The sequence below is a fragment of the Vanacampus margaritifer genome, chromosome 15 (assembly GCF_051991255.1).
Source record: "Vanacampus margaritifer isolate UIUO_Vmar chromosome 15, RoL_Vmar_1.0, whole genome shotgun sequence".
Lineage (NCBI taxonomy): Eukaryota > Metazoa > Chordata > Actinopteri > Syngnathiformes > Syngnathidae > Vanacampus > Vanacampus margaritifer.
The window spans coordinates 12,525,859-12,551,201 of record NC_135446.1 but is presented as its reverse complement, the minus strand read 5'-3'; the positions used below and the strand labels follow the sequence as shown (position 1 = coordinate 12,551,201).

The window sequence follows — 25,343 nt, the reverse complement described above, 5'->3', positions numbered from 1 at the left end:
GCTATAACTACTTTGCGGATTTCATTTATTGAGGGTATTTTTTGGAACCTAACCCCAGTGGAAAACGAAGGAACACTGTATATCAGACTCGCGGTGTATCTTCATCAACAATAAAGTTTTGCATGGTTTATAGATCATCTTTGTGCACCAAATGGTAAAAAATATCATTAAAAAGTCAAAATTCTTTTTGACAATTTATTTAGTTTACCGTACCATGTTTTTAACTCATTAAGGCCATTAAAGCCAGGAGCGCTCTTCTCCCTTTAAAGCTGCGAGAGCCTCATTTGGTTTTGTTTTGACCGATTCTTGGTCTCTGAGCCAATTAAATTAATCAGGATATGCTCGAGAGGGTGACGTGGGCCTCGTAGCATGTCCTGGGATTTTATTCAAGCATTTATGGTTGACGCAGATTTCGCGAGAATTGTGAAATAAATAATGCGATTGACGACGGCACGGGAGGAATTCGAATCAGTGCATTGAGTCGACAGTGACATAATGTTAAGAAATGAGGATGTTGAAAATTATAACGGAATGGACGACGAATCGAACTCTCGAGGTTATTACAACTGCACTCCAGTGTTGAAGGTAAATATATATGGAGTTTGTTTGTTAATGTAAAAAAAAATATTGAAGGTTTATAATAAACTTATGTTTATGTGAACGCCACAGGTGTAAATTCTGAAATGTTTTTGGAATTATGTTTCTATCGGATTCAGGAGCTGAGATATCAATTATTTTTTAATATTGCCACAAAGCGTAACTTATTTTGAAAAACAGGAAAAAAAAATCTTAAATGATGACGCACCTGCTGCTCGCCTCTTGCTTTAAGCTTCTCCGCCCCGCGTGACGTTCGGACTGCTTTGCCCTGACTGCTCACGTCAACATCACCCCGGCAAAGCATGTAGAAACCATAATACAGTCTTGACTGCTTTTGATCAGGAAATTGTGCTCTTTCGTCCATTCAATATTAAAAGATGTCCAGCGTTTTGGCATTTTTGCTAGCGCTGCCTTTTCGCTGCTGGCAAAGGAATGACGTATAGTCAGATAGCCACACGTGGAGATTTGTTTACATTTATTGAACCAATGATATACGAGATTTTTAACTAAAAGCCACTCTTGGCCAATACAGACCAGTTGTGAGAAACGGGGATTAGGCTGATGTTGGGTCACATAAAATCAACCAGGACTCATTTTCTTTAAAAGGCGGACAAACCAGCGTCCGGCTTAGGCTTGCGCAGGACACGTCACTGAAAAGTAGGACTGTCAGGCCTAAATCCAGACGTCTGGCCACTCTAATGTCTGACATTTGTAAGCATTGAAAAAGGCAAGCCTGTTGAGACACAAATCTTGGGACACACCACCTCATGCTAATTATTCATTTGACCTAATAAGTGTGTTTTTGGAATTGTGGGAAGTTTGTGCATTTCCTGTGGAAAACCCGTGCCAGCTTAGAGAGAACACAGAAACTCCACAAAAGAAGTTAGCAGTGAGATTCAAACCCTCAACCTCCAAACTGTGATGTAGAAATGCTAATTAGTGAGGCCAAGACTTTTCGTTTTTAATGTACAAAAAAAAAAATCGAATTCTTGTGAAGTAACATCTTTTTTGCAACAGTTCAAATTGACCCACGGAACAAGCCTAACGTGGAGGCGTGGCTGGATGAGTTTGGTATGTAAGAGTCCCATCAAACGCACTCCCAGAACGCTCCCGTCCATATGTGTGGCATTGATGTTCGACAAAGATGAACCTTGTACCAGCTTTGTTCTCTTTACTTGTAAAGCGGACGCAAAAGCCTTGTGAAGTCCTCTCTCTTTGACGAGCCCATATGGCACTTGAAAGTACGCCACAATCGTGGGGGCCGGGTGGTGCTGAGGGTTGCGGGGTGGGAGGTTTGCGAAGGGGGTGGAGACAGCTGAGAGAGCGCGCTTGCAAAGTCACGACCAGGATAAGAGACTCCGCCTCTACCTGCTTCCAAACGCTCACACACAAAAGTCAAGGTAAAAGATAATGCGTTTATTTGGTAATCAGCAAATAGCTTTTAGCCAGTGGGTAAGTGGCGGCGCCTGTGAGGCCTTGATAAGATCGTGTGCTTTCAGGTGTTTCCCTGTCACGCCGCCATTCAGCGCAAATTGAATACGGTGACCTTCTTTCGCCGCCGCGTCAAATTGACTGCATTTCCCCCCAAAAGATTCTGCCATTTCAATTACCATACATCTGCGATATTGCCAACACACACACAAACATCTCCCGCCTTCCTGCTCGTACCGCGATGCGGATTGCGACAACGATGTGCACAATTTGTTTGATACAGCACATTGGCGTCCTTCCGAGGACGCCGTAACTGCGACAAAACACTATGGATGGGCTTGGCTGGGCCCAGAAGGTCACACATACACACAGCATGAGGCTGTGTAAGCGTGAAGGTGGTGTCCTCTGTTTAGAACACAACGGCAAACTCTCGCACATATTGACAGGCCGGCATTCATAAATTCACAGATTTGCATATTTGAAAATGCTTTGGTGCCATCTGGTGGCTTTTTGGTACCGTTGAACTGGAGGGAGGAGCTTCATTTAGTCAGGCCTTAGCTTTGTCTAAAAGCATTTCTGTCTTTGCAGTATGTGTGGCTGTCAAAAACTCATTCAACCATTGGTCAGTCTTCATGTCAGCAGATTTTCTATACAGAGTCTAGACCAGTGGTGTCCAAACTCTGTCCTCGAAGGCAGGAGTCCTGCAGCTTATGGATGTTTTACATTCTCCAACACACCTGAAGCTCATCAGCAAGCTGTGCATAATCCTGATAATGATCTTGTTCATTGAAAATTCCGGTCCTCGAAGACCTTGGTGTCCAAACTTTGTCCTCGATGGCCGGAGTCCTGCAGTTTTTGGATGTTTCCCTCCTCCAACGCACCTGTTTCCAGTGAACAGGATCGTTATCATGATTATGCAGAGCTTGCTGATGAGCTGATCATATATCAGCTGTGTTGGAGAAGGGAAACATCCAAAACCCGCAGGACTCCGGGCTTTGAGGACCGAGTTTGGACACCGCTGGTCTAGACACTCCATAATCTGCCTGCTATTTTGTTGTTCAAAGCCAGCCAGGCGTCTGTGAAAAGTGGCTGACACTTATTTCTGGTGTTAAACCTCACTAGCCGTGACATTCTTACGTTAGCTTAGAATTAGCATGGCTTCTCTGCCTTTCCTCGTCATCCCTTTGTGAGAATGATACTTGCCAGAACAGAAGTATAGTTTGTTCATCTTCAAGAAGGCGATGGTTAACTGACTAAGAAGCGACTCCGCAACGTGTTTAGCTAGCTAGCTTTGCGTTCTTTTTGTGACCGTCTAGGACGGTGGCTGATTGTCAATCTTGCTATGTGTTTTGATGTGGCACAAAATGCCTCGCAAAACATCTTATTTCAAGCTTTGGACTATATTCTCCCGTTCCTGTGGCGCACTAATAAAGCTCTGCGCGAGTGATTCAAGTTTTAGCTGCAGGACCAGGGTGAGGCTGCACAAAAGGAGGAAGATAGAACATTCCCGTTCACTTCCCATGGGTAGCCGTCTCGATCGGATCTGGTCACACACACATCCTGTATACGTACAGTATATACAGTATATTAATACATCTATATCCTCTTCTCACTTTCTCTTTTCCTCTCTTGTGCCCCATCAGCTCATCTGATAGTGTTCTAACAGTGTCGAATGGTTCCCGGGAGATATATCTTTCTACGCACACACACATCTTCATTGATGGGTCAAACCATTTCCTCTCTGATGTATTACTCGCATGGCCTCCTAAAGCGGAGACAGACATCTGGCATATAAATAGCCAGCGCGCTCCTGCAATGCCGCCTAATGTCAATTCATCCGCATAGCTCGTACGCTTTAACAAGGAGACTCCGAGTGGCGAATTCCGAGCAGGACTAATGGATTATTACAAAGTCACGCTAGCGCCACCACCACATAAAATGATTGGATTGGGAGTAACTTCTGATGATAACAAGAGCCAGTTGGCTGCTATTTATTAAAGCTAATCGCAGCACAGGGCCGGGTGGAGGTTTAACATTTAGTTTTATGGTTTGGAACTCTGTCAGGCACACAAGGGGGGGACTCTTGCGTATGGTTGCATGGCTGCACACAGGCCATAATCACCCTCTCTACATTTCAGCGAGTTCATGCTAAATGAGCAGAGGTCTTTGGTGGGACTCTCCGATCCGTCTCTCGCTGTGCCCTTACCCTTTTCCGCAACCTTCCCCCATCACGGCCATATGTGCGCCCAGCCCCGGCTGACTCACCTTGATTTAGTCCTCGTGGAGATTTGGCAGAGTGACATTATTTGTTTAGCTTATCCCAAAGTTGAAAGCCGACACGATTCATCTGAAATCCGATGAAACGTGACCATCCAGGAAAGATTTAGATGAAGCAACGCAATTAAACTGTCATGGCGCAAAGCAGGATAAATGAAACTTTAACTGCAGATGACCCACTTAATCGCAGATGTTTTGTCTTCTCACATTCGGCGGAAACCTCATCTTTTGCTTCCTTTTTAACGTGCGAATGATGTATTGTCTCGCTTCCAAAAAAATAGTTCAGATGAGATGTGTTGGGGATTTTTTTTGTTGGCCTTTGCAATGCTCAAGAAGCAATTAACAGATTTAATTTGACTATTTGGCTCAGAGTTTCGAAGCAAGTGTTTGTTTAAAGCAGCTCCTTTCACCTTTTCCCCCTCTGTTATCAGCCTGGTGAATAGTATCTCTTGGAACACAATGCCTTGGTCTGGAACTCAATAAAATAGTTAATGGCAAGGACAATCTCAAAGACAGCCCTACCTGATAACAAAAGGACCTCACCTAATAATGAACAAGCGGCTTTCTTTGCACTGACGCGGGGCAAAGGAGGCGGGAGTGGAAGCTCTGCCAAGCACTTGCCAGCATGTTTTATGGCTAATTGAAGCATTTGGAATAAAACAGCCACAGAATGGCACCCTTTAGAATTGCAGCGGGGTTAATATATTGTGATCCCACAATTAGCCCGGGATTGTTAAGATCTCTTTAATTCGGCGAGGTCCATTAAGCGGGATGGGCGAGGAAGTGCTTCCACCAAGACGCTTATTTTTTTCCCCTTTGTTCCTTCTGCCCCCGATACTCTCCACAGCTCAGTAGTAATCAATATAAGTGGACTGCAACCAGGTTAGCCAGCAGGCTTCGTACCCATCTGCAGTGCATGTTGAAGCACTTTGAGGATGCTACCTTGGACTCGAAAATGATATTTCTGGAGGTTGTCACCGGTGTGGTGTCACCCTTGTGCTTGACTTTGACACAGTGGGATCAGCTTTGAAAAGGTACAGACCACGTCTACATAGCAATCATTACAAAGAAAACCACACAATTTCCCTTTACATGTCAGTTTGCGACTGGACTGTTGGAGCATGTGACTGATTCTTCATGTGAACATTGTCGGGCATTTGATTGATCCTTCACGCAAAAAATTGGCCGATCTACATATCAATTATGTGATTGGATTTGTTCTTGATAGAAATATCAGCGAGCTGTTGAAGGCAAAATCTGTGATTGGTTGGTCTCTGAGCTCATTCTTCATTCAAATCACTGGTCCAATACTGGTACTCGTCCATTATTACAAAGATTCTTGGTATCTTTGTGCTAAAAGTTGCCAGCCAGATATTACAGTCATTGGTCTGAGGCTGAGTTATTCAAACATTGTCTATTATTACTACGTGGACATAGGACTGGAGGTATCCTAAGCACCCTGTTTTTTTTTTTTTTTTTGCTCTGGCTGCTGGGACATTTTTCATGGATTTTTTGGTCCAACCTAAACAGATGGCTCATTAAACATGATCGGTAATCCCACTTTTAATCTCAAACGCAAATTTAGGCTGAGATGTGCGCTCCCCTTTTGTCAGCAGGTAATAACATTTGAAGCTAGGGAGCAAAAAAAAAAAAGGTTGCACACCGTTCCAGCGCGGTGGATTTAAAGCTCCTTGCAAGTAATTAAACAGCATGACACCTCATACAGAGCAATTTCCTGCAAGGCGTTTTTGCTTGCCAGTGTGGCATGGCCCCAGTCTACATCGCGTTATCTCGGTGAAATATGTCCCCTTCATCATTTTCTAATAATGACAGAGTGCTCATGTTGTTAGGGAGACGATCGACTCACTGAGCATCCGATTAACATTTTCCTCACTGTTAGCGAGCTAACTGAACATCTAAAATGTGTGTGTCATCTCTAAATGAAAATTTAAGCGGGGAAGGGGGGGCGTGAAAATAACCGGTGGTGGTGGACGGTGACATTTTGTCTAGGGAAGCATAATAACACTTATCTGCTCTGCAAAAACACCCAGCGAAGGGCAGTTTGCACGCAAAGAGCATTTTGATTTTGTTGTGACATTGTGTCCATAGACTCCCATTTAGTCGTCAGCATGCTATGAAGTAACACTGACTGACAAACAAATTTAGTTGGCCATAGTAAGTCATGGTTATTAACAGAGGTGGGTTTTGCTGACAGATAATGAATGATCTTGGGGGGGAAAAAAGACGGACCAAGCACTGACGAAGTGTGATTTTGTCCATCAGTGGACTGGGTCAAGTACAAAATATAATTATTATTTTTTGATTAGCTACGCCTTTTCGATTGTTTTGCTTCCCAAGGAAGATTTTGTTTTATCTGTTTTCTTCTGATTGAAGAGGATCGAATACACAAACCAACTGACGGATCTCTTAGTTCATCACTGACGGCGCCCGGTTTGTTGACGAATGACAGACTGACGGACAACCCACCTCGGTCTGTCGGTCCTGAAATTGTGGCGACGAAGTGATGACGGCAGTGTGGTCAGAGTTGGGGAATCCAGGTCTAGAAAGTAAAAACCATGAAACAGTTTGGCCTGCCTTAGCACCAGGTGCATCTAATAAATAAGTAGAGATGACCTGACAGTTGAGTAGAAGCACGTGTGGCTAAAGCCAATCTGTGGCAGGGTTTTTACTGTCTGGACCTGGATTGCCCAAACTATGAGCATGGTTCAAATAAAATGACAGACTGACGATTACAGTTTGGTTTGATTAAAAAAATGATGGACTGAAAATAAATCAAGATTGCCCAGGGCCCCACCACTGGTTATTTGAAATATTTTTAATACAGGAAATATCATATCAGGGTATGATAAAGCTTCTTTGACGGGAACTTGACGGCTGTCATTAGCATCCACTGTCCCGTCAAAATGTTTATTTTTGGATCAACAGTAATTCTCTATATGTGAGTATTGGTGGCAAAAACGTCTTGCAAGCAAAATGCAGGCGAGAGATTGAACTTGCAGTCATTGTTTGCCCACAAACTCCCTCATTGCCACACCAAACATTCCCGTCTTCACTTCATACTTGCAACTTGTCAGCCTTGGTAATGGCTGTCTCAGAGAAGATATTATTTTGGTCCAGTAAAGCTGCGTGTTTAAAATATAAGTGACAGGCTTGACTCATTTTGCAAAGGGGAGAGAATTTTGTTTGCCAGAATAGAGGCAAGCTCCTGGAGAAAGAAAGAAAGAGAGAGAAATAGTAAAGTCGGCATGCAACCACCCACCACTCATACTTTCCTGGGAGGAAAAGATTTACAACTTCCAGACTAAAATGTCCTATTTTTCTTTTCTCCCCGTGTTTCTGTCTGTCTTCTGTTTTTTTTTTTCCTTTTCCCGCCTGCTAAGAAGATAGATGAAGAAAATGAGGCCAACTTGCTGGCAGTGCTTACAGAGACCCTGGATAGCATCCCGGTGGATGAGGACGGTCTGCCTTCGTTTGAGGCTCTGGCAGATGGGGACGTGACCAATGCCAGTGACCAGAGCTGTCCCTCCTCCCCCGACGGCTCGCCTCGCACCCCGGAGCCCGAGGAGCCTTCCCTGGTAAAGCCTCTCCATTTGTCCTGGCTGCTCTCTCACTTTAAAGCATTTGTATGGAAGCCCTGTTGTACCCAGAGCTGACTCTGGATCACAATCTGACTTTTCTATTGCAAGCATTCGGCCTGAAGTCAGTTCGCTGTTGAATTGTGGATAAGCCCTCTACGTGTGCCTCACATGACAATACCACAAGTACTCGTATTCATGGCCTCTTGTCCTGATCAAGTTAAATGAACAGACTCAAATCATTATGGCCCTTAAGTGCTAATTCTATTCCAATACAAGCACCACGGTGGGGCCAACTATGGCCGGAAATGGAGTGGGCATTGAATGAAAGAAATGGCAAAGCGAAATTCATCTCCTCTATTCCCAGTAGGTCCCGGCTAATCCGTGGCCCCCCCTCACCACTGCCGCACTCCTTGTGCCAAAGTCGTCTTTTTTTGGCAGCAAGGCAGGCCTCTTAGCATTGTGTGGTTATTTTTACACACAAGCGTGTGAGCAAGTCTCTTGGCTTTTAGGGCTAAAATGTTAACTTATACTTCATTTAACTCTACTAATGAGCTTTACAGTGTGTTTGTTCAGTCCCCTTGGAGAACACAAACCTGTCACGTACTTATTTTCACCACGACTAGCCCCCATCTGCTCAGATGGGTACAAATCAGCGGTAAATGAAAGAAAATGCCCATTTGCATAATCCGTGCTAATTTCACCTTCCCTCTTTTTCCTCGCTTCCCCCTGCACCGCTCGGTCCAGCTGAAGAAGCTCCTTCTGGCGCCCGCAAACTCCCAGCTCAGCTATAATCAATACACAGGTGGCAAGGCACAGAACCATGCAGCCAGCAGCAACCACCGCATCCGACCACCACCTGCTGTCGTCAAGGTACGCACACTCATTTTTATGTTAGTTAATCTTCCTTGCTCTGCTCTCGTGCTCGCAATTTTCTTGTTTTGGTCGCCGCCTTTAGAAGATGTTAGACTAGCGCTCCGCTATCCCAGGGGGGCTTGAGGGGCTTCTAGTAATGAAAACAGGCTGATTGCTGTTGGGCTTTGCAGGCGCGGCTTCGGCAACGTTCTCTCATTAGCTCCGCCACTTATCCGCCTTGATATGGGGACCCGTCAGAAGAAAAACATTGATGGGGCTCCAGATATCTGGTAATGTTCAGCAGCGAATGAGCTCACAATGACGTTCCTTGGTACGGGTTGTCATTTTGCGTCCAAACGCATAATACACAACTTAATTTGCTCTTACTTTGAAATGATCAGACACATATTCGCGCCGAGCTATGTTTGCACAGCGTCGGATTCCATTTTCGTGCGGCGCCTTTGAGTCGTGCGTTTGCGGAGCGCGGCGAACGAAGGGTCCCAAAGGAAGCGGCGTGCAAACACATCGCTTGGAGGGACGCGCAATTAAGATGATGACTTCACACCCAGCGTCGCCTTCTAGTCACTCTGGCAGTCGCTGCGCTCCGGCAACCCGAGTTGTTCTTTTGAGCCCTGTGTCGACTGATAAATATTGTTCTCAAGACAACAGTAACGGGGTTTCCATTCAAATGTTTTTAAGCAAATGTAGTGAAAATGCGCAAAATGTACGTTTCAATTTATTTTGCGAATATTGAGAGGAGACTGCGTCATGAGATGACGTCATGTGAGGGTGTCTCTCTGCCACCAGACACTCGACTGACAGTCAGCGTAATTAATTTGTCTTTTTAGCGTCCTTTATTAGCAATTGAACATGATTTCGGGTGGTGTTGTATTGATATTGATGGAAACAGTTTGTGACTGTGAGTCAAGAGAACAAGGCATTGATGTCTGTATTATTTGCTACGCTGAGGTTTATTTGGAAGTTTGCGTTCTCAACGCATGTTACCGCACAAGTGCTTCTGCGGCTTCGCTGTTTTCCAACGAATGCCATTAATGTTCACTTTTTTAATTTCAGAAGTATTTACATTTTTTCGTCCACCACCATTATTTTTGTAACTACACTATGTACATGTGATGTTCTAGCCGATCAAAAAGTACTAAGTGGTATCCAGTCCTGTCATTGTTTATTTTTCAAAACCTTTTCCCATTGCCACAATTCATATTTTCATTGGAAAATGTGTAAAAGCTTTTTTGCTAATTTCAGGCCTTTCCATTCAGATTTACTTTTTGCAATTCTTGAAAATTTGATTAAAAATACCTGTGGACTTACAAATGCCCCAATACAATGTGTTTTTTGAGTTATTGCTTGATCTTCTTTTTTTCTTGCAAGCCATAACTTGGTGCATAGCTTCCACTCCTCCAATAAAGTAAAAAAACTAGGCTTCATATATTCATATATTTTTTGCATAAATTAGCTCTCAGTATGGCTCCCAAGAAAGTAAAAAGTGATTTTGCTATTAGGAAGGACTAGCAGTAGTGTCAAAGTCCGGTCCTTGAGGGCCTGAGTCCTGTATGTTTTAGAGGTTTCCAACAGTCAACACAGCTGATTCATATTTAAGCTCATCAGCAAGCTCTGCAGGAGCCTGATAATTATCCTGATCATTGAATCAGGTGCGTTCGGAGTAGAGAAATCCTGAAAACATGCAGGACTCAGGCCCTCGAGGACCGGATCTTGACACGTGGACTAGAGGGTGTCTCAGTTGTGGCCGTCACCTTTTGTTTTTATTCAGTTATTTCTCCTTAAGAGCTGTAAACATGTCAATTAATCAATCAATCAAACCTTTATTTATACCATAGTTTCATATTTAAAAAGCAACAATGATTCACAATCAAATGACAAAAGACACAAACATATACCTTGCCCCCACCCAAACCCTTGGAACACTCAACACCGAGTGTAAAAAAAAAAAAAAAAAAAAAAAAGTCATTGCATTTGAAAAAGATGATTGGATACATAACTTGGCTGCTGAGACTGAGCACAGAGGAGAGTGAATTTTCATTCCATTCCAACGGATGTGGAAATGCTGCATGCCGGTCAGTCATTGCCGACCCTGAAGCAGAAACCCTCACCAAGGAAAGATTGGTTGATTGATTGACTTAACTCACAAGTCCTGGTACCACTTTACTAACATTTTGGAATGACTTTGTGCCCCTTTTTGAACAGACGGAGAGCCCCTGGAATGGCAAAGCAAGAGGGGTCTCCGGCCAACAGAACCGCCCTCTGAGGCGGCCTTGCACAGAGCTGCTGAAGTACTTAACAGCCACCGATGACATCCTGCTCCACACCAAAGCCAACGACGTCAAGGGCAGCTGGAGCGGCGCCCCTGGAAAAGACAAGAGCAGCCTGGGCGCTTCTTCCTCCTCTTCCTCCTCGCCGTCCTCATCATCCACCTCCTCCTTCTCCTCCCTGTCCTCCACATGTTCTTCGTCCACCGCCGCCTCCAAAAAGAAGTCGGCCGTGCCGCCGCAACCGCCGCCGCCGCAGCCGCAGCAGCATCATCACCAGCGAGGTGAGAGCCGGGCTGCAGGCGAATGTAGTGGGGCTGGGAAGTGGCAGCGTTGCGCTCAGGATGACGGGGTTGAGGAGTCGGAGGGGGCCTCTATCTCTGTCGGCCACAGAACCTACAGCTGCGGCCGCGTTCGCCCTAAAGCCAGCGAAGAAGGAAGGCCGCCAGGTGATGCGGGCCACCTGGCCGCCGCTAGGTTCATTAGGTATATGCATTCTTATTCCCTCCCTCCCCGAGAGGCGAGTCACAGCTGTGAGCATTGCCGAGAGGCTGTAGGCGCCACTCGAAAAAAGAGTAGTGGGGCCAACCGAGCTCAACGTACGCACATCACAGTGACTATTAGGAAAAGGGACGCAAAGCCGGGGCACCCCTTACTTAGCCGGCTGCTCACCACCAAACAAAGACCTGCTCGCTACCGAGGGCACCTTCTCAACCCCGCTCACAGCAAATTAGCAGAGAAGAGCTCTGAGCGTAAGAAACTGAAGGAGGAAGAGTGCACCGATGTTAGAAAGCAGAGTCGAGCGATAAACCCTAATAAGATAGACACGGGCTTTGGAGTAAAGCTGGGGTGGCTCAGCCTGGGAGGCTATGGGGAGGATGTGGACCATGATAAGAATGATGATGATGATGCTGCTGATGGTGTCTATGATGATGACCATGTCACGGGCAGCCCCGCCGCGGTGCCCTTACAGGGCCCGCCGAGCCCACTCTTCCCAGATACTAGCATTGCAGAGCCCACCCTTGCCTGCTTCATACACGGGCACGGGCAGCCACACAGGCAGGCACTCAGCGAGCACCCAGACGACCACCTGTTGTTAGGTAATCATGACTGCATCCCCCCCCACTGGCCTTATCTCTGCTCCCTCTTCTCCTTCTCCTGCTCTAACCACTTCCCAGTTTGACGTCACGACTAACTGCTATTCTAATTCGAAGCTAACACTCATTCCGAGCGCATCAACACGACTGACACCATTTTACCTCCAATTTCTATTGAGTGAAACCAAAACAGGGGGTGGGAAAAGGGGTGAGCCTTGTCTTGCTACTGTACGTCTTGTATTTATACAGTTGGCCGGTTGAGCTGTGTGCGCTGAGTATTTGAGCCTCAGAACCCGGATGCTGTTCTTTAGCCACTAAAGCCACGTTCCCTTAGCCGGAGCACAAGTCGGCCAAAGCCTCGGGCAACTGCACAAGCTTCCTTGACTCTCCTTTCTTCCTTTCTTTATTTCCCCCCTCCTCTGCTGTTGGTGCATGCGATGATGACTTGTCCGTGGAGGGGCTCACCCACCGTCATTGTGTCTTGTCTGTGGCATCGTCTCTGTACGTCTCAATTCCATTCCAACATGTCTGTATGGAGACACCTGTGACACATGCGCCATCACCTCATCCTGCCTCACACAGTGAACAGTGAAGAGAGTAAATTGATAAAATGGGGTCATCAAAGTAAAAAAAAAAAACGGCAACAAAAAACCACTAGTACAGTCTTCTAACCAGGGATGGGTGTTTTTGTAGTGCATTTAATGAGCCAATTTGATATTAATTGTTGCAGAATGTGGACCTGTTCTCTTCTGCCAACAGTGTTCTAACTAGATCAATAATTACCCATGCTCCTTTGTGTTCTGCAGCCAAACCAACCACCTTGCCACTTCCTTTGACCCCAGAGTCTCCAAAGTAAGTGTGAGAAGTTTTCCACGTTCTTCTAGGCAAAGAAATCAGACAGACAAAGAGATCAGAAAGAGACAGACAAAGAGCACTACACTGTATGGTCGAATCTGAGGCATTTTTGTGACTCATTTCCACATCTTAGATCACTTTCAAAGCCTTGGGATTACCTGAGGAGTAAAATCTTTTGCTTATTTTGTCTTCCAGTGACCACAAGGGATCACCGTTTGAGAGCAAAACCATTGAATGCACATTAAGTGTGGAGATAGCTGGAACCCCAGGTAAGTGGACGCTTCCTCTACTGCTTTACTTCTAGTGCGGATCGGTCCATCAGAGTTCAAGGTTCAAGGGGGGACATTTATGCATCCCAAGTATAGTGAGGAAAGCCCTCCCATCTGCCACTGCTTGATTCTTCCAAGACAAGATGTTTATGGTCTCCAACTGGTAGCTAAGACATAGCCAAATTATTGTTTTTGACGTTGTTGTTGTTTGGTCACAGGTCTCAAAGTCCAGTCCTCGAGATGATCCTGCATGTTTTAAATGCCCACCCTCCAACAAACCTGATTCAAAGGATCAGCTCATCAACAAGCTCTGCAGGAGCCTGATAACAATCCTGATCCATTTAATCAGGTGTGTTGGAGGAGGGAACCGTCTAAAACGTGCAGGACTGCGGCCCCTCGAGGACCGGAGATTGAGACCTATGGTCTAAGAGTTTATATATTTTCACCTTTTTGCATGTGACTGGAGACCGCTTTTGTGCAAGGTCAACATTGTTGTCCTTATGCCTCGTACAGTTGGTTAAGTTGCACCGGCCCCTTTTAGGTATTCATTTACTAGATGTGGATATGGCTCACTGTGTGTGCGTGTGTGTGCACCTTGTACCGTCTGTGTTGAGGACGGGGATGCTGAAACTGAACTCTAAACCTGTGGTTAATATTTCTTATGGTTTTACTGCGCGCATGAATTGACCCGGGGCCTGTTTTTGTACCATAAAGTACCTGAACCGACTTCTGCACCCAGCAAAAATTTGGGGATTGAATATTATCTGGGAAGTCATTATCTTAGTAAAGCTCCAGGTTACTGAGCCAACCCCCATTCGTTCCCATCTAGGGATTAGCTGGTGCTGAATGAGACAGTTTGATATAGATCCCAGTAAGCCAAGGTGAAAGCTTCTTGGTCTCTTTGTGGACTAAGAGTAACATTCCACTACAATAAGATTGCAATGGTGTAACTGATAACCGGAACAGGGTGTGTGTGTGTGTGTGGGGGGGGGGGGGGTTATGCCACCTTCAAGGCAAGTCAGCAGTGATGGAACTTTCCATGAATCCTACTTGATGACTAACCGTACCATCTGATGCCAACTTTTGTACTGCTGGCAGTGACAGTTGAGCTGGAATTGCGTCGCTTACGGCAGAACCACCTTGTGAATTTTTTTTTGTGATGGATGATGATAAAAAACGAGTATTGTTTTTCCTCTGGCGACGACATGATTAGTGTTTGTGTCTGTGCCTCATCCATCACTCAAAAGTTTGACTGAGCGACACATATTTATCTAATTTAGGAGCCTAATGGCTCCTAGTTTATGACCCTACGTGCGGATTGTTTTGGACAGATGGTGTGTCATTGTCTGTTTTTCGGCATAATTTATACACGTGTGTTTCAGATACGAGAAAAGGAAGAAAATGAGTGGCACTAGGGTGTTAAGGCTTGCATCCTGCATGATAATCCAATGCAATCAGGCAACCTCCCATATTTACGTATCCAGCTCCCATGCTCCCTTTTGCGAGCTACCTTTCTGCTGCCTCCCCTCATGCCGGATTTGATACTAATAGCTGTCATTTGGTGCAATTCTGTAGCAAGCGAATGATGTGCATTACAAGAAAGGTAAAGACGAGCGTAGGTGTGTCGGGAGTGCCTGACTGGCATGCGAGGGATATATGCAGGATAAGATGGCATACGGGAGGAAGGGAGAGAAAGAGGCTAGAGGAGAAGAGGAAACGGGGGAATGAGTGTAATGGTGACGGCCGCTTGTGTGAGTGCATTAACAATGCTATAAAGTGGGCTCATCTCAGGACTTCCCATATAACTGCCATCTGTCTCGTTGTAAATCTGACCAGGGGTGGAGGAATAGACGGGAGGCCATGAGCAGTAGGGACCTACCATCTGAGAGGAATGACAATCAACTTGCCCCTTGTGCTTCCGTTACACATCCTCGATGTACAACAAGAATACCTTAGCACTGGGGTTTTCTGCAAAACAGGCTTGTGTTGCTGCACTTTCTTCCTAGTGACTAAGTGACTATTTGCTTGGTCATTAGGTGTGTCTTCTGTCGTGCCCCCCCCCCCCCTACCAAAAGAGATCGTTCCAAGGTCACTGAAGAAGGGGCGAGGGCGGCAATCCAACCGTATTACAGCACCACCATATTAAGTTACATCAAGCATTACATTAATCTGTCAAGATTGTAATAAAATAGAGATCAGGATTAATCATAGCGAAAGTGCATATTTTAATCAGGCGCATATCTTTGTCCTCATCCATAAACTGACTTCTAGTTGAATGAAGGGAGGCAATGCGGTATATTTGAGGTTTGTTTTTTATTTAATTGACTTCCATTCTAATCCTCACCTTAATGTCTGTCTCACCCTCTGTAGGTCTGACACCACCTACCACGCCCCAACACAAAGCCAGTCAAGAGAATCCTTTTAAAGCATCGCTTAAAACCAAGTTGTCTTCATGTTCCTCCTCAGCCTTGGCGTGTAAAAGAGCAAAGCTGGTCGAGTTGGGCCCTGGCCCCAACAGGAAGGGTCCTGAGCAGACTGAGCTCTATGCCCAGCTGAGCAAAGCGTCCACTGTCCTCCCGTACCACGTCACTCAACCAACGAAAGGGAGCGGACTTGAGGAGCATCACAGCGATAGCAAGCCTAAGCGGGTTCCTCCCCGTGGTGTCAGTGACCATGACTATTGTCAGGCGTCAGCGAGCACAAGGAAGAACGGCAACACGGCCGCCGGTGCCATGACTTCAACGGGGACAAAGCCAATCACCCCAGGTGCCACTGCTGCTTCTGTGCACAGTGGGGAACCAGGCGCAGTGGGGAACCAGCAGGTCGGATGTAAGGATTCAGCCATGCCTCCATCCTCTTCACCTTCATCATCATCTTGTCCTCTAGCTAAGGGGCAAAGTTTTGCCTCCACGACTGGAGAAGAAGCTCACGTCCGGGGATTAGGGAAGGAGTCTTTTTCCCAGAATTCCCAGGTCCCTTTACAACAGGACAGCTCATCTGTCCTCAGCTGCAAGCTCCTGTGCGACCAGGAAATCCGAGCTGAACTCAACAAGCACTTTGGCCACCCCTTGCAAGCCCTGTACAGTCAGGGTGAGGAGGAAAGGGAGCCAGGCACGAAAGGCGGCAAAGCGAACAAGGTCGGCCCCCCTCGGTCTCTCGAGGAAGAAGAGATTGACTCCCAAAGGTTGCCTGGCTCTGGCTACCTGCATTCAGGGCTCCTGTCCCTGCATGATGAGCTGGAGTTGGGCGAAGGCCGTGAGAGTCGTTTCCTCTACCCCTGGGAGGGCACCCCTCTGGACCTACTCTTTGACTGCCCCCCATGTTCTCCGTCTTGTTCCCCACCGCTGAGCTGCTCTCCTTCACGGGGCTCGGTCTCGCCGCCGTCCTCCCTCCTCCTGTCGCCCAACAGGCCTTACTGCTGGACTGGCGGGAGGTCACGCTCCCGCTCCCGTTCTCACTCCGGCTCACGAAGCTCTTCCTCAGGCTACCGGAGGCGCTCCCTCTCCAGCTCGCCTGATAGACGCCCCTCATCCTGGTAAGTCACCCAAACGTACTTCCTCTGCTTGAACCTTGGCTGATCCCTACCCATGCAGTTAAACAGGGCTTGGGAAGCAGCAGGGGGTTTAGCTTAGTAGCCTGGTCAGTCGGTTTCACTTCTTGAACGTTTGCTGTTCGCTTATTATATTTAGGTAAAATGAGGTTGACGGAACTATCTGATCAATTGGTGTTAACGTCGTTGAATTGTTTGTTTTGCCCAAAATAACACCTAATCAACAAAAGGGAATATTGTGAGATTAAAGCTCCCAGGAGAGAACACTTTTCATCTCTCAAAAGAGTTTTGAATGTTTTCCTAATATTAACACCCCTCCCCCTGTTCCCTCTGATGCTGTTTCTTTCCGTTTGATGCGAGTGTTATTGTTTTAAGCGGCAGCTGTTGTTTTTATGGCGCGCTCGAACCCTCCTCTTTTACATCGCGCCTAGATGAAAGCCAAATAGAGGCTGTGGGATTGTCGTCTCAAATCCTCTTCAAAGGAGACTCCTGTCATCAGAGCGTGTGTAAGAACTTCATTTCCCATGGTTCTCTTTGATCAGTACGTCGAGGCTTTCTGTGGGGTTTCTTCGAGAGGCAAACTGAGTCTGTTGTGTGTAAATGATGTTCGTCAGCGGTAGTGCCTCTCAGTGCTGGACTCCACTGCAGTTTGTTTACCTGATTACCAAAAGGTCAGTTTACTCCACAGAGCCGATGGAGTCACTTCAATTCTGTTGCGTCGTTTTGTTTTTGCTCGGAGCTTACGTACTTGAACATTTATCCAATAATAGTCTCAAGGCAATTCAATCACAGTCTAACAAGTTTCCCGAAAATACTAGGCCACAGCAGAACAGAAGAGAACAGAACACTTCATGTGTTTTCTTCACATCTCCCCAGTTAGAGATTCCTCATCCTTCCAAACCGACATTCCGGGCTTGTCTTCTTCCATAATTCACGTTGTCGTTCCTCAGCAACGCTTCAATAATGAAGCATCCAAAACTTGAGGAGTGCAGCTCTGTCGTTAGCGAGGCCAACTGGGTTCACTCAAATCTCCCAAAGATTGACTATGAGTAAATATTTTTTGCAATCTTCAATCGTAGTCATTCCATGGGTCTCTTTATCCCCCAACCCCTACAGGTGTCGCAACAACAATGAATCGAGCACTTTCCGTTCCAGGAGTCATAAGAGCCCGCACCCGCAGTCGCAATCGCCTCTGAGTCGCAGGCCAAGGTGAGGCATTTCATTTATTTAGATCATGTCAGTTAGCAACATGTATGGTGGTAACAATACAGGTGCACAAGAATGATAAAAATTAAGTACAAGCACCACTGAATAGTTTGACACTATTGAGTCCGGTTGTGATTGTTTTATGGTGATGAATCAACTTTGTGCCTGTGCAAATTTGGGCACAAATAGAGTGACACCATCATGGCATTCTCAGCTGATTTTGGCACGAATGTGCCTAATGAGACCCAACAAGGCTGAGAGTCACTCATCAGCGCAGGGTGGGTGATGTTGTACTTCCTGAGCAGAAAGTAATAGCATGTGAAGTTTTGCTGACAGATGCAGCCACCGTGGTCGCTTTGACTTCAGAAAAGACTTAACTCTAAGGTTTTTATGGAAATATGATTGTCAGAGATGTTGGCAGGAAGGTACCTAACCGTCAAGTCCTCTAATTTGTATTCCCTTTGAGGATCAAGAAACTTCATGTTCCCCCTCAGGTACGACAGCTACGAGGAGTATCAGCACGAGAGGCTGAAGAGGGAAGAGTACCTTCGGGACTATGAGAAGAAGGAGTTCGAAAGGGCCGAGCAGAGGGATAGGCAACGACAAAAGGCAATTGTGAGTCAATTTGCATCCGCTCAAAAAGACACATGATCTTTCTTTAGGACACACAAAAAGGCGGATCCCAGAGGATTTTTGGACATCTTTGTGTGGGGAATTTTTCAATTGGTGCAGGACAAAACAAAACAAAATGCTTTCTTGCAAGGAAGTTTGGGCTCGGGCATTGGCTTGTGAAAAGAGTTGAAAACAATTTTGGCATTTTGAGGAGACAATGGTGGCATCAGCACCAAATCACCAAGTTCCCCGTCTCCTTCAGACAGGGTGAAAGCCAGCAAAGCAACGCCTTAACCGCCCGTCGATAAAGAACGCATTAAGCCACGCGCTAATGCAAACTTGGCCGGCGCGGAGACAAACAATTACCGCTCACGCTGTCAAACGAGGTTTAAGAGGGCAGAGATGGGAGAGCGTCTCTGTCCGTCTGGCTGCCTCTCTCCCACACAGGCAGCCCTCGGGGGTGCCGTCAAGAAAATTCCGCCTATTTATCAGTTGTCAGCAACTAAAGTCCTAATTCAGCATTTACTTGTCCGTCACGGATAGAACCCAAGCATGAAAGAGAGGGTACAAAGTATAAATCTGTAGTTAATTTGGATTTCTCCCGGGGCGTAGGTGAAGTTTGAGTATGACACCTGATTTACATATGTCACAAGTACCCTCAAGATGCCACTCACTGCCTCAATAGGCCTCCGTTGGCTTGCCACAGTGAAGTAAATGAAGGAATAAATAAATAATGTGACTTGTATGCCGTATCCCGAGGCGTGTGCGGTGTAAAAATGATTAGCGGATGCAATTAAAGTCCTTAAAAGATATAATTGCAGCCTGGTGCAGTTAGTGGTTTCATTATTCCGCTTTGACACCAACGTCCTCTGAGGTGCAACCAAATCTGGGTGCTTTTGCCTTGTGGGTCAATAAGGAGTGCGACGTTATGTGTATTCTTCATTTTTATTCTACTGACGACTGTTCAAAACATGTTTCTGCTGCGTTTGTTTGAACCCTTCATTTCCTAAAAACAAGATTCCTTGATCAACCATTAATTCGTCAGTTTGAGAACTCAATCAACCGGATGCTTTCTGATATGAGGCTGAGTCACCGCGCAGCTTTATTTTTAGACTTGGACGAAGAAGAAGAAGCGGTCCCAGAGTGAAGACATTGCATCATTTGATAAAAATCAGTCTCCCCATGGTTGATGTGTTGCACCAAGAGGAAGAGGAATTGTAGTGCCACGGCAGACCGGAGGCACTTTCCCCATACAGCTCTATCAGATAAGCCAAAGCGAAGCGAACCAATCACAAAGGAACATACTGGAGAAGAATTCTGCGGTGGGCAATCGAGGCTAGTCCATTAGGGATGGAAAAGGAAGACCAGAGAAAAAGGGTGGGGGTGAAACAGACAGACTAGCGCCCCTTTTAATCTCCGGCCTTTTTGCCCTGTCTTTCTTGTTAACGAGCAGGGGGAGAGACGGGTGCTGTACGTGGGGCGACTGAGGTCCGACTGCACCCGGACTGAGTTGAAGCGGCGCTTTGAAGTCTTTGGCGAGATTGAAGATTGTGCAGTGAATTTGAGGGATGATGGGTAAGTTCTCCACTCTTGCATGTGTCCATAACGCCCCAGATTTAGCCGTTTTAACCATCAGACGTCATATGACAAAAGACAGTGGAGTGCCACACTGAAGTAGATTTCGTGTAAGGCTATTTCCCCAGTTAGGTGCGTTGGTGCAGCGTATCAACCCCCAGAAATGTTTTCCTTTTTAGGTTATAATAATTTACTTTAATCTCCAGGATCCCGCGGCATACCCTGGCTAACCAAGGGTGATTTTATTTTTTATTTTTTCCTCTTCGGTGCCATTTTTAAATCCATTGCCGGTGTGTTGTACTAGCATCGTCCTAGCTAGCGCTAAGCTAGTTCGTCCCTCAGGTCCGGCCTCCAACATTGCAAACTCTTGTTGCCTAGCTGGGTTTTATTGATTGACTCCTTAACCGTTGAATTTATGCTCATTAGCTGGCCTAATATTCTCCTACGCATACAATTACTTTACGGCATCCGCACCAACATACCCGTACGTAGTTTGCGCACTCCCCACATACGTAGGAGCATCCCAACGTTCTTTTCTGACGACAATATCCTATGACCCGTTCTCACTCGAATCCGAAAATTCTGATTTGCCGTTCATTTCAACGGCCATTTTGCTCGCCGCTACTGATTCGTGCACAGCCCCAACTATTGTTGTCTTATACGGTTGCTATGCCGGCGCCGTCTTTGGAGCCACTTTCATTGATTTCCTATGGCATATAAATAGCTAAGACACAGCCGTTCAATTAGCATTTTCTCACTACGTCGCTCTGATGCATTCCTTGTCTATCCTTGACCACGCAGGGAAAATTTTGGCTTCATCACATACCGCTACATGTGCGACGCCCTCACCGCGCTCGACAACGGACACACCTTGCGGCGGTCGAACGAGCCGCACTTCGAGCTGTGCTTCGGCGGACAAAAGCAGTTCTGCAAATCACATTACACAGACTTGGGTAAGTGCGCAGCTTTGTTGTTGTACACACACACACACACACACACACACACACTTCCAATCCAGTCCAATCCCAAGGCCCTGGAGGCAGTCTTGTATGTTTACATGGCTGCGAGGACTGTCAGGGAAAAGAGGAGATGAGAGGCTAGAGGGAGGGGGCGGAGAGTTTTAATACGGCAAAACAAAACCGCGATGCAGATAAAAGAAGACTCATCTCTGCGCTGGCAACAATGCCCGCGTCGCCCTTAACGTGTCCGTTGGGCATTCACTGCTCAAAAGGGTCAGTTTGAGTTCAGAGGTCAGTCTGTGAATATAGCTAGCTGCAGGAAGGAACTGATGTAAACCAAACGGAGCAGGACAACAGCCATGGCAACCGATCACATGAAGTCAGAGTCAAAACTCTTTTTTTATTTTATTATTGTGTTTATGACATTTCAAGCAGGTATTTTCTTTTTCGAGAAATGACAATTGTGAATCCTTTTGAGAGAGCTGTATGTTTTATTTTTTCTTGTGCTTGGGAAATTTCAAGCCAGTGATTTCTTTTTTTTTTGGGGGGGGGTGAAATTTTGTGTGAATCTTAGCAAGGTGTGAAATTTTAAGCCAGGGGATTTTTATATGGTGTGTAAATTTTGTGCTTGTGAAATTTCAAGCCAGTAAATATCAGTGAGCACTTTTTTTGTGAGAGAGACAACTTTTTTATTTTTTTATTATTATTGTTTGGAAAATTTTGAACCAGTGAAGTTTTGTGAGGCATTTGAAATCTGAAGTGTGAATTTTGCCCCAAAAAATCAAGCCAGTGGATGTTAGCAAGGTATTTTTTGGTGAAATCTCAGCTGAGTACATTTTAAATAACTAACTAAATAAATGGCTGAAAGTAAAAATAAAAACAGATATTAAAAAAATATAATATATATATATATATATATATATATATATATATATATTTTTTTTTATAAGTGTTAAGTGTTTTTTTTTTTTTTTTTGCATTTTTTAAATTTGTGCTGTAATTTGCTTTAAATGTTGGATTGAAAGACGTTGGACTGGTCACAGTTTTAATGTGAACCTCTATGGTCTATTTCTAAAATTGGTAGTTGCCAAAAATGTGTCATGCCCATGAGAGGTTCTTAAGATGGATCAATCGAACGCAGGGAATTTCACCTGCTAAGTGTTGTCTGCGAACCTGTTTGTGTCATTTTGTGTGTGTGTGCGTGCGCGCTTGTTTTCACAGAACACTGTCCATTAGTTTAAAGTAGAGCACGGGGGTTATTTTTCATCCCTCAAGGTGCGTAGCGGGACACAAACGCAACCGTCGGCCATCGCATTAACGTAGATCACGCCTGGTATCGCCTCTCGCTGCCATGGTCAGTCCCATTTCTCAGCGTGCGCCGCCGGGTCCCTTTGGGGCCCCCATTTGTTGGAGCTGTCTGTTGCCAGAGATAAGATAGAGCCTGCGTATTATCTGCTCCATCGGGAAAAATAGGACATATGAGAGAGTGGAGGCGTCAGTATAAAAATAGCCACTTTTGCAACACATCTAATCTTAAACATCCGCATTTTTGGGGGGTTTGTGTTGGTCTTGCCGACACTGTCCAAGGAATTTGGGGAGAAAACACTCCTACACGGCAAACCAAATCGAACCAGGATGCCTTGAGATACGAGTGACTGCAGTTTTTTGAGATGTCAGAAGTCAGATGAATGTGAAATCTGGTTTTAGTGGTAATGGTTTCGAATCCTGACTGATGATGTTCAAGGAGTTTCTCTTCACTTCCGCAGACTCCCATTCGGACGACTTTGACCCCGCCTCCACCAAAAGCAAGTATGACTCCTTGGATTTCGACAGCTTGCTGAGGGAAGCCCAGCGCAGCCTGAGAAGGTAACCCTCTTGTGGCTCCACGCCCGAGCCACCCACAACCCCCCCACCCCACCCCCACCCCCCACCGAGGGACTCCTGATACCTCACTTGCGTCTCTTTTTTTTGGACGACGAGACACTGAGAAGTTTTACACTCTATACGCGATGGAGTATTTAAGAAGAGTTAAGTCTACAGACCTGTTCTCTATCAGAATATATCGAAAACAAAGTTTACATGAACAAAGCTGCTGAAGAGCTGAGGAAGCGACTTCTGGGAAAGCCAGTGAACCCTCAGAACCTGCTGCACGTCTCTGACTGCTGTAGAACTGTCAAAGAAGAGTGTGTGTTTGGGGGGGTTGGAGGGGGGGGGGGGTGTTGAAAAAATAAAAGTGATTTCCCCAACCACAACCCGCCCCCACCCCCAGAGCACTACAAGACCCACAATTCTTTGGAAGGGATGAAAAGATGCAGCTTGTTCAACCAGATTGATTTTATTTTTGCTGAGGGTTTTTTTTTTTTGTTCTTTTTTTTTTTTGTGGTGGGTAGGGGGAGTCTTCCTGTTTGGATTGTTGGATGTTCAATCTGTTTGGATCTGGTGTTACATTTCATAAGCAAGCGTTGAAAGCGTTTGAGGGAATTGTATCTCTTGTTGTCTACATTTGGGAGAGAACTGTAGTTGTGTATTTACAAATATCTCTAAAAAGGAATATTTTTTATGTTCATGTAAAGTTGGGAAATAAAGTTCTTTATTTGTTACAGCTATGCACTGTAAAACGCAGCCTTTTTTTAAAAATGCGGGGAAAAAAACGTTTTTCTTAATTCCGAATGTCGATGGATGTCGATAGTAATTGCGATACTGTTAAACATATTGCCTACATGATGTTTAGGAGACATATAATGATTGTAGAAAAAAAAAAAGGCAAAAAAAAAAAAAGTGGCCGATTGCTCACTTCTGAGGCAGCACGTGAACAAATGTCTTTTATTTTAAGTTATTGAGTCGGGTTTCTTAAATGTGAACAATGTTTTTCTTTTTCTTTCTTTTTTTTTTTTTACATTTTTCTTGATTCTGAGAACAAATCACATTTTTTTACTGATCATTTCTAAAGCAATCACTACATATATATATATATATATATGTATGGTTGTCATTGATTGAACACAAGGAGAGGATGATGCATTGGAATCTTTTCAATCAGCAGAAATTGCATATTTATGTATTGTGTATTTATTTTCATATTTGAATCCGCAATATTTATGGGCAACATTTTACATGACTTTTTTTTTTTTTTTTTTTTTTTTTATATATTTATTTTTGAATTTTATTTAACGCTCAATCACGAGACAGGGTGTCCAATAATTTCCAAGGTAGGGAATAATACAACCTTCTATGCCTTCTATTTTTCCGGAACAATCAGTCGCTTCATCCAGTCTCAGCACTTTCTTGCTTGCTTTTCCTTTCAAGTAGAACAGAAAGCAATAAACGGGGTTTCTTTGCAGGAATTTCGCGCCACTCTTAAAAGACTTTGTTGCGTCTCTGCTCTCGCTCGATTAAGTGAATGCCAAACAAAAAGTTTACATTTTCCTTTCTTGAATTTTTTTACAAAAAGATCTTTTGAAAAAGAAAAAAAAAAGATATACTACTGATATTATTCGCAGTAATAACAAGATGAGTAATAATAATCCAAATAAAAAGGAGGAAAAATATATAAAAAGCAATAAATTATTTTTCAGAATTGTATTTTAGCGCTGATTGTTGAGTGATTTTTTTTTGTTGTTTGTTTTGTTTTGTTATTTTATTTGATGACCCATTACCCAGTCGCTGTGATGTCAGCGCCCACGTCCCGGCCGGTCCCTTTAAGACGTCTCTGTGCTGGTAAACGCACGTCTTACCTTAGCGGACATCCGTGTGTGGCAAACTCCCGACTTTTGTGCCGCGTGTTAATGGCTTCGTTCAAAGCATTGGACGAATAACGAGAGGGTGCTGACAAACTTAACACAAAAAAAAAAAACGCTGACATTGTGGTTTCTGTTTCACGTAAAACGAAAATGCTTCCAAGCATTGTTTTTGTTCCGTTGGCTGTCTTTGTCTAGCGTTTGGGTAATGGTGTCTTGTTTAATAGACGTGTGGCTTTAATCAGTGTAATAAACTGCTTTGTAAATGGCCTAGAGTAGCAATATATTAGAGCAATTTTTAATATTGTGTCCTACCAAGGATTTTGCCACTGCTTTGTCGGGTAATCATGTTTTCTTTGGAAGGACAATATGTGTGAGTGTGATTTTAGCGTGTATGTTAGGAGAGGGACTAGAGCTGGGTGTGCGGCGCGTGTGTGTGCGT

At 45.0% G+C, this 25,343-nt stretch overlaps 1 protein-coding gene across 11 annotated transcripts in view; it reads left to right on the top strand.

Annotated features, from left to right (window-relative positions):
- The window catches only part of ppargc1a (peroxisome proliferator-activated receptor gamma, coactivator 1 alpha), a 175,325-nt gene extending 151,555 nt beyond the window's left edge, over window positions 1–23,770 (top strand). For 2 of the 11 annotated variants that reach the window (XM_077544558.1, XM_077544560.1), the window contains 11 exons: window positions 7,710–7,901; window positions 8,649–8,774; window positions 10,980–11,325; window positions 12,945–12,990; window positions 13,189–13,262; window positions 15,633–16,797; window positions 17,929–18,021; window positions 18,513–18,633; window positions 20,084–20,205; window positions 21,007–21,158; window positions 22,931–23,770. In XM_077544558.1, the coding sequence (XP_077400684.1) occupies window positions 7,710–7,901; window positions 8,649–8,774; window positions 10,980–11,325; window positions 12,945–12,990; window positions 13,189–13,262; window positions 15,633–16,797; window positions 17,929–18,021; window positions 18,513–18,633; window positions 20,084–20,205; window positions 21,007–21,158; window positions 22,931–23,034 (2,541 nt within the window). In that variant the 3' untranslated portion in view covers window positions 23,035–23,770. Of the gene's footprint in view, window positions 1–7,706; window positions 7,902–8,648; window positions 8,775–10,979; window positions 12,142–12,944; window positions 12,991–13,188; window positions 13,263–15,632; window positions 16,798–17,928; window positions 18,022–18,512; window positions 18,634–20,083; window positions 20,206–21,006; window positions 21,159–22,930 lie in introns of all 11 variants that reach the window. The other 9 variants (XM_077544551.1, XM_077544553.1, XM_077544557.1 and 6 more) reach the window with 6 other exon arrangements.
- Window positions 23,771–25,343: the final 1,573 nt, after the last annotated feature.